Here is a 9558-nt window from a genome sequence, read left to right on the forward strand (position 1 = left end):
GCTTTCTCATTGGATTCTTCCACCATTCTACAATTCTCTTCATTTTATAGATGAGCAAAAGGCTTTTTAGGTTTCATTATTCCAAGGACACACAAGGTCAGCAGTTCAAACCCACCAGCTGCTCCTTGGAAACCCTAGACAGGGTCGCTATGACTGGATGGTACTTAACAACAGCATTGCTAGGACACAGACCTACTAAGCAGCATGAGTAGAACTCAAGTAGAACTTAGACTGAAGCCCATCCTAGCAACTCCTCTATGCAGCTTGAAATAGCTTTTGTCTTCCCACCACTTGCACCTTCAGTAGGTAGCATTTCCTCTTCTAGGAAGTGAATTGAGCAATCCCCCTTAAATTGAAGCAGCCCTTTTTAGACCACCCATAATACCCTGAACCCCTATATCCTAACAGTCTCTTCTCCAGGTCGATAATTGGCATACACTCAGAGGAATCTTGGGAGACAACACTGGTGATCTGCTCCTGAAAGATCACAGCCATTGAAACGCTTATGGAGCATTCTGCTCTGCACTCGTGCGGTTGCCATGAGTCAAAAATCCACTAGACTATGGTCTCTTTAGAGTGAGAATTAAGTATCTCCGGTGCCTGACACACAGTGTTGGTGGTGGTGGCAGTGTGCCGTGGAGTCAGCTCCGATTCTTAGCAACCATGTATTAGGGTTTCCGAAACTGTAAAATTTGACAGGATCAGAAAGCCTCATGTTTCTTCCACAAAGAGTATGGTGGACTCGAACTGCTCATCTTGCAGTTAGCAGCCCAGCATGTAACCCACTGAACTACCTTAGCTCTCTGACACATAGTTGTTGTTGTTGTTGTTATGTGCCGTGGAGTCGGTTCCGACTCATAGCGACCCTGTACAGGGTTTCCGAGGGTGTAAATCTTTACAGGAGTAGAAAGCCTCATCTTTCTCCCGCGGAGCGGCTGGTAGTTTCGAACCGCTGACCTTAAGGTTCACAGCCCGATTCGTAACCACTACGCCACCGACACATAGTAGGTGAAGGATATTGTTTATGTTTGATTGTTTCCCCTGGAAACTCTGAACTTCGTAACGTCAAATAGATCTGGTTTTATCCAACGGTGCCTAACAATGTCTGGCACATACCAGGTTTTCAAGAATACGTATGTTTGAATTACTGAATGAATAAATAACTCAGTAAGTAATTTTCTCTATTTACCGTGATCTTGAGTCACAGTCCAAAATTAAGCAGCTTCTTGACAACTTTTGACTTAAAATGATTTGTAACTTTAATATTAAAAAAATCATCATTATTTTTCCCATTTTCATCCTCAGACTCAGGATTTTAAGTATGATTTGATTCAGCCTTGCATACTAAAGCCTCCTACTGCAAACTGCTAGCGATCACTTTCAATCTCTCTTCGATGACTGCCAGAATGCTAGGAACCAGGGAGGCGAAGTGAACTGTTGGTTCGCTTCAATTTGAAAGCTTGCCTTTCCCTACGATAATATTGTAAAAGTTACATGTCCCTGGGTATGATCCTCTCTCGAAAAAAATCTGCTTAATGAGTGTACTGATTGCTTTACATATAGATGTTACTAAGACTAATTGAATTACAGATATGGATAATGGGAGAGTTAAAATATTATTTGCTAGGCAAGGATGTGTTACTTTTTTCAAATATATGACATATGCGCTCATTAGACAGACAAGGAAAACATATTACCAAAATACCTTCTAAGCGATTTGCTTGGTTGGATTTACACTCCCACTGACAAAGGAGCGAACCTAGAGCTATACAAACCGGGCGTTTGCCGGGAAAACACGCACCTCTCTGTGGGCGTGGTCACCAGAGCCTCCTCTCCAGATCCAGAGGCGGAGGGGCGGAGCGAGGAGGGGAGGGGGCGGGACCAGTCTTTTGGGGGCGGAACCACACGGGAGAGAGGCAGGCTGGGAAGCGGCGCCATATTGGCGTCGGCCGTGCTGTATTGTCATAAATAGAGCCGGTTTTTGGTGTTTTCACTATTCGGTTGGATGCCTTGGCCATAGTAAGTGAGAAAGTGAGGGAGCAGCGAGCTACAAGAGTGGAGGAAAGTGGACAGGGAGAGAAGGAGGGAGCAAGGACAGGACTCCAGAGCGAGAGACACTCGCCGGAGGAGGAGACGCAGGAAGCGATGAAAGAGATGTCTGCGTAAGTGGCGGGGGGCGGCGGTTGGGGGGTGAGGCGGACCGGAATAGGCTAGGGTCGTCGGCTCGGGGCCCGGTTTTGGTTCCCTGCCCCTAGCGCCCTGTCCGGAGCTCGCCTCGCTCATCTTCCCCGCTCCCGGCGCTGGCCGGCAAGGGCACCTCTCCTACAGCCATCCGGTAGCTCACCTGGCCACCCCTGCACTGACTTGAGTCTGTCCCCAGCTGTCCCGCCTCCGAGGACGCCCCCCGACGGGGATGCGGAGGGAGCGGGGCGCGTATGTTGTGGGGAGAAATTGCTCCCAGGTCTGTCTGAGTCGGTCTCTGGTTCTGTCTGCATTGGCGCAAATACCATCCCCCTACTTCCCCCTCCTCCCTGCCCGACCCACTGTCTGTCTCCTAGTCTACGGGAGGGAATGACCTCTCCCAGCCCAGGGAAGGAAGGCTGTGGTCTCGTCGACCTCTCCCTCCTCCCTCCTCCTCACCTTCTGTAATATCAACAATCCCTAATAACCTCTGTTCACACTCGGACTACAGAAACTGTTCCCGTGCTTGCCTCGATACTGTTGGAGCCTTTTACATTCGCTTTGTTAGAAAATATTTTAAAGCACACAGAAGAAACATGTTAAAAATCGAATAAGTATCATTCCCAAAATATAGCATCATATATAGAGTGTGAGTGTGTGTTTCATTTTTTTAAAAAGAAATCAAGCTTTCTAAATACTTCGGAAGGACTCCCCCACCTCTCCCACCCTTCTTCCTGTGGTCCCCCATTCATCTCCCTCCACTGGACCCACAATCCTGAATTCCCGAATCACGGTGTTTATTATTGATGCATGTCATCTCTTATTATTACTGTAAATTCATTATATACATATGCCCATCAGTAACTTTGATATTGTTTTACTTATTTTAAAACTTTATATAGAGAGCTAGTAGAACACTTGTCATGTTATTCTGCGTCTTTAGAGCTTTGTTAATGTTTTCAGTTCTAATGCAAATTAATTTATTTCTGTTCTTGTATAGCCACGCACCCTAATTTAGTACTTTCCTGAACGTTTAAGGTTTGTTTCTAAGCTTTTAACATTACAGTGTGGCCGTCAACATTCTTGTACATGTCTCCCTGTTCAAGTGTACACACGTGTTAGAATTTCTAGTGTTTATCTATAAGAGTAAACACTAAGTATGAAAGTGAAGGAAATATGTTGTTTACTTTTTTTTTTTTTCTTGTCTAGATGTGGGAAGATCAGAACTCTACACTGATCATTTTAGCATGAGATAGTAGTGCTGGTGGTGCAGTGGTTAAATCATTTGGCTGTTAACTGAAAGGTTTGAAGGTTCAAACCCACCAGCTGCTGCTCTTCAGGAAAAAGATGAGGCAACCCACTTTTTGTGAGTCAGAATGGACTCTACAGGAAACCCACTTTTTATGAGTCAGAATGGACTGTACAGTGGGGTTTTTTGGAGTTTAGGGATTTAGATGGCCACTTTTTTCAGCATATAGATAAGCAAGTCAGACCCAGAATAATCCATTTAATGCCAAAACTTATGTAGTTATGGTGGAAAGATCTTGGGTTTTGATTGATGTTGTTAAGTGACGTCTAGTCAATTCCAACCCAAAGCAATCCTGTATAGGGTTTCCGAGGAGCAGCTGGTAAGCTTGAACCACCAACCTTGCAGTTCACATGGCTTTGCAGTCTGGCACATTAACCCGCAGTATCACACCAGGACTCCATGATTTTGGTAGTTGTCTGTGAAACCGCATTTATTAAGTAATGACCTCACAGGGTTATTCAAAGTAAATAAATGATCATATACAAATAATCAGGCTTCCTTATCCGTTTTCCGTGTTCAACACACAAATAACAAAGCCCCTCTATGTCCCTTAAAAAGCCAAGTCTATTTAAAAAGTTATAATTTTGAAACTTAAGAATTTTACTTCATAACACCAGAGAAAAAGTCATTTCTTTTGATGTTTCACTTTTGTTTCTTTGAGTGATGCTGTACTATTTTATCTTCCATTTGTTTTTTCTTCCTTACCTAATGAAGTCTTTAGCTAAAGAACTTGCCTTAGGGAGTGAAGTTCAAGATAAATTAGTGGTGGTGGTGGTGTTTATGTGCCGTAGAGTAGGTTCAGACTCATAGCGACCCTGCTCGGTTAAATTTCAAAAACAATTGAACAGTCCTTGTGCTTTTTGTGCTACTGATTACAAAACTATAGCTAGGTTATAGGATTGGTTAGTAAGCGTGTTTTACTTTATTAGTGAAATAAGTTTTACCCACCCACATTGGTCCTGAAGTTTTGAAATTATTGATCTGTGAATACCCAGAGTCTGGTAAATTCTGTTGCACTGTATTCACGACATTAATCTAATGATGGTTAGGCATGTACAGGGTCGCTATGAGTCGGAACCAACTCCATGGCACATAACAACAACAACAAAAGGACCGTTGTCAAGTGGCTTGTATTTATTGTATTCTGGTGTGGTGCTACAGGTTAATGTGCTGGACTGCAAAGTTGGTTTGAGCCTTAAGGTCTGAGGTTCAAGCTCACCAACTGCTCCTTGGAAACCCTATACAGGTTTGCTATGGGTGGAAACCCACTCAACAGCACTTAACAACAATAATATAAAAGGTTATCATCTGGTATAAAGAATTTACTGATTATTGTGGAAATTTTACATATGGCCTGCTTCTAATGAAGAGAACAATTAGCCAGAGTCTATCAAAATGTTAGGACTATAAATTATAGTTTCAGCCAAAGGAGGTTAATATAAATTTCTCAAGGTCCAATCTAGTTATGGTTTCTTTTTTTAAAGCCAGAGTATTTCACAAGGACCTTTTAATGGGATGCTTTTGTTTCTTTTCCTGGTGTGGGGGACGGGGACATTGTTTTTACTTAAGAGCATTCTTTCAAGTGGTTGACTTACTTTTCAAAGATTCTAGAATCTAGGTGGTACTTAAGTCTCCAGGGTATAGTAGAGGTGGCCCTGGCCCAGCTCCCACTCAGGCTCTTTGGATTTCAGCTGAGTGTTGGTGCACAGTTGTCCTGATGCCAGTACATGCTGCTTTTGGCTTGAAAATTGACAATCATGAAAGCTGGAGTCAATGTCAGTTGTCCTTCATAAACACAAAATACCAGGTTTTTTCCTTTTTTAAAGTAGCTAAATTAGCATGCAATAGATGAATTCAGTGTGTCTGTATGATACTTTAAATTTTTTCTGCTGTTTTTCTTGAACAGGAACACTGTGCTGGAAAGCCAGCGTCAACAAAAGCATTATGGGATTACTTCTCCAATTAGTTTGGCATGTCCTAAAGAAATTGATCATATTTACACACAGAAATTAATTGATGCCATGAAACCATTCGGAGTATTTGAAGATGAGGAAGAATTGAACCACAGGTATGTCATTTAGAATTGTAGAATACTGCACACACATTATTTGATCATTAATTTTACTCACATACTGAGTACCTACTATGTACCTGTTAGATGCTAAGCATACAGTAGAAATGACAATAAAGAACATAATATTGGCCCTTATGGAACTTACGTTTTCATTTGGGGTTGAAGAAATAGACCAACAATAATCCTAGCAATAAGTTTTTAAATAAAATAAGGTGTTTCAGTGATAATGGAGAATATTAAAGCCGGGATGGGAGTTGTCAGAGAAGGCCTCTTTGCGTAAGTGACATTTGAGGGGAGATTAAAAGTTGAGAGAGCGCAGCGTGGATATTTGAGAGAAGAGCAATCTGGACATGGCATGAGTGAGTGTATGTATTCTTTAACATGAGGAATATACAGCCAGGTAACCTGGATGTCTGGAACAGAGTACATGTGAGGGGAAGAAGGAGCTTGCACGTCAAGGTCACTTAGAACCTTGTTAGGCATTATATAGGCTCTGGCTTTTACTCTGAGTGAAATGAGAAACCATTAAATTGTTGTAAGCAGAGAGAATTGATGTGATCTGACTCACGTTTTAACAGGGTTACCCTGGCTGGTGTTAAGAATAGTCCAGAGAAGGTTGTGAGGGCAGAAATAGGGAGACCAGTTAGGAGTTTGTAGTTATAATAACCCAGGGAGTGAGTGATGGTAGCTGCACAGGAGGATTGGCAGTGGAGGTAATTAAAAATAGTGGGATTGTAGATATATTTTAAAGGTAGAGTTGCTGGATTCTGATGACTGGAATTTGAGAGCGGCGTAGGGTTTTGAGGTTTTATTGTTTTGTTTTGTGGACTTGGATATGCCATTAGCTGTACGTTGTTTGTGACCAAACTACTTTGTTTTAAAAAATTTGGTGATAATTTACTCATTTTAATTAACCAAACACCTATGACCGGTAATAAGAGAATGCTAACCTCATAAGGAGCTCTGGTAGTGTAGTGGTTACAAATCGGGCTGTGAACCTTAAGGTCAGCAGTTCAAAACTACCAGCTGTTCCACAGGAGAAAAATGAGGCTTTCTGCTCCCGTAAAGATTTACAGCTTCGGAAACCTTGTACAGGATTGCTGTGAGTCAGAACCAACTCCACGGCACGTAACCACCAACAACAACCTATTACCATGCTGAATTGATTTAATCCCATAATAAGGCCTAGAAAGTTTGAGAGTTCTCCTGGCCTCTGCAGCCTCATTGAAGGTAATTTTATGGCTTTTATTAGGTTTTTAAATTTTTGAAGATAGCTCAAAAACTCCCAAATACACTTAGAATCTCTTTGGCACTCTTGTGTACTGTACATCAATAGGTAAGATGCATGTAAAGATGCTTCTGCCCTAGGACCAACATAGGGACTGCATAGATGCATGATATTTTTTTGTAATACAGTTTGTTTAAGTTTTAATCATACGCTTTTTTTTTTTTTTTTAAATAGGCTGGTGATTCTTGGTAAACTGAACAATTTAGTGAAAGAGTGGATTTCCAGTGTCAGTGAGAGTAAGGTAAGATGGTACAATACAATGGAATTCTTAGGCTCATTCAGTCCTAGTACCGCAGTGTGGGCTACACAATTGGCTGCTAACCACAAAGTCAGCAGTTTGATTCTACCAGCTGCTTTGCAAGAGAAAGGTGAGGCTTTCTGCACCTCTAAAGATGTACAGCCTCTGAAACCCTATACAGGGTCTGTGTGAGTTGAAGCCAACTCTACGGCACATCACTACCACCACCAATAAAACTGAGGTCTTGAGAATAATCTGAAATACATTAAAACTTGGCTCTCTGGTGCATTTGGGAATGAATTGTTCTAGACAGTTGGGTTTTCAAATAGATGAGGATTTACCCCAGAAGGTAGCTAATGTCTGACTGCATATCCATGTATGTGTTTTGTTTGAGCCACATGAGTTGGGCCAAATTTAAATAACAGGTAATTTTACTGAAAAAAATAAATAAATAAAAGATTTCAGACATCTTGTGAAATACCAGATTTGGAGGCACTGGGCCAGTTTTTATGCAAGGCAGGAAGAGTCCTGAATGGGATTGGTCCCTCCAGTGCCTTACACCCCTTCCTTGTTTTTTCTGACATAGCAGACTGCTGTTGATCAGTTTCTGTATTTTTTTTTTTAATGTTCTTCTGCCTGGCCTCGGAAACAGACGTTTGCAAACCCTGATTTGTACTTAAACAACCCTTTCCCCCCTTCTGATAGCTTAACTATTAATTCTCTAAAGTTGATTTCATTTTTCTTGCACTTATAAGAGTATTTTGAATTTTCATTGTTGGTTCTGAATCTAAACTTAAATATTGTTTTACATTGGCTGTACTTGAGTGAGGTAGAGCTAGTTCATCAGGGTGATACTGTTTGCTTTTTCACTAAGTCGCCCCAACTATTGTATTTGAAGTTTTTATTTGTTTTTACTAGTTTCCCCATCTTTCGTAGCAGCACAAAGTTGGAAGTTAACAGGTCACAGCTGTCAGTGTGTCTTATCTATAATAGTCTCCCCCACACCCCTTAAACTGCATAAGTTTGGAAGTTACATAAACATCTGTTAGAATTCTTTCTTGTATGATTTTGTTTTTTCTGTAGCTGTGATACAACAAAGGGAACTTAAGAAGTTCATGGAAAAATAGAATTTAAAGACAGTGTAATTTTTCCACAAACATTTTGAAGCTTCCTTTTATTTGTAATTGTGCATTTAAGTAATGGACTCTGAATAAGATTATAGGGGACTCTCCTAAGACTACTGCCATTGAGCATGAGTAACTGTGTCCTTATGCAGTTTCACTGCGAAAAGGCTTCCTGGCTATTTCTGAACTTTCCAGCAGGGGTATTGACAGTGAGGTTGTTGGACAAGCTGAATTTTGAGCTATGAAATGGTGTTCTGTTAAGCTGGTTCCCACTCATAGCAACCCTGTGTAGGGTTTCTGGGCAACAGCTGGTGGGTTTGAACCGCTGACTATGCAGTTAGCAGTTCAGTGTTTATCCTACAGCGCCACACCAAGACTGCATGAAGTAGTGCTAGTCGTGATTTATTTTAAAATTAAGCTGATTTTAACGTTTCATTGACTGGATTAGGTGACTGTTCATTTTCTGACTGTTAAATAAGTTGTCTATATTTTAGTTTAGAAAATAACAGTGAAACCTGGGAGAGCTAGGATTCGACAAGACTCATTTCTTGCATTACCACTTTTCTTTTTAGAGGAAAATATTTCCATCTTCCATCTTCTGACAGGTTTCCACATTACACATAGGTACTGGATTTTATAGGTTTTACTGTAACTGAAGGATTTCAGTTATATCAAAGGTCATTTGAATACACATAGTTGGAATATTTAAACTTTAAATAGTCTAGAATTCCAAATGAAATTATTTTAGTTAAATTCTTTGCTTTGTGGTTAATAGTATTTTGCCCTGTGATTTAGCATGTCATTTCCTCATCAATTATGCAAGAATTGTGCTTTTCAAAGTAGGAAGGTAAATGGTAAACTAAAAGGTATTTTAAGGTCTTGACTTTAAAGTCTTTCTGATTCATATTAGGTTATCAATAAATTTACTGACTCCCGTATAGCTTTAGAGCTTTGGTGGTGTAGTAGGTTATGAGTTGGACTGGTAACCACAAGGTCAGCTGTTCAAATCTACCAGCCACTCCACAGGAGAAAGATGAGTCTTTTGCTCCCTTAAGGATTTAGTCTCAGAAACACGCAATGCAGGGTCACTGTGAGTCAGAACTGACTTGATACAAGCACAAACCACCACCAGCATCACCACCATCCAGCTATAAAATGACTTATATACTCTTGAAGCATTGTTGTTGTTGTTGTTAAGTGCCGTCGAGTCGGTTCCGACCCATAGCAACCCTGTACAGGGTTTCCGAGGGTGTAAATCCTTACAGGAGTAGAAAGCCTCATCTTTCTCCCGCAGAGCGGCTGGTAGTTTCGAACCGCTGACCTTAAGGTTCGCAGCCCGATTCG

At 41.1% G+C, this 9558-nt stretch overlaps 1 protein-coding gene across 1 annotated transcript in view; it reads left to right on the forward strand.

The window, feature by feature from the left end:
- Positions 1–1917: 1917 nt before the first annotated feature.
- The window catches only part of PAPOLG (poly(A) polymerase gamma), a 47777-nt gene continuing 40136 nt past the window's right edge, over positions 1918–9558 (forward strand). Inside the window, exons 1-3 of the mRNA XM_006868028.1 lie at positions 1918–2162; positions 5397–5558; positions 7027–7093. Coding sequence (XP_006868090.1) covers positions 2146–2162; positions 5397–5558; positions 7027–7093 — 246 coding nt within the window. The 5' untranslated portion in view covers positions 1918–2145. The remainder of the gene's footprint in view (positions 2163–5396; positions 5559–7026; positions 7094–9558) is intronic.

The sequence above is a fragment of the Chrysochloris asiatica genome, unplaced genomic scaffold, assembly GCF_000296735.1.
Source record: "Chrysochloris asiatica unplaced genomic scaffold, ChrAsi1.0 scaffold00114, whole genome shotgun sequence".
NCBI classification, from domain to species: Eukaryota; Metazoa; Chordata; class Mammalia; order Afrosoricida; family Chrysochloridae; genus Chrysochloris; species Chrysochloris asiatica.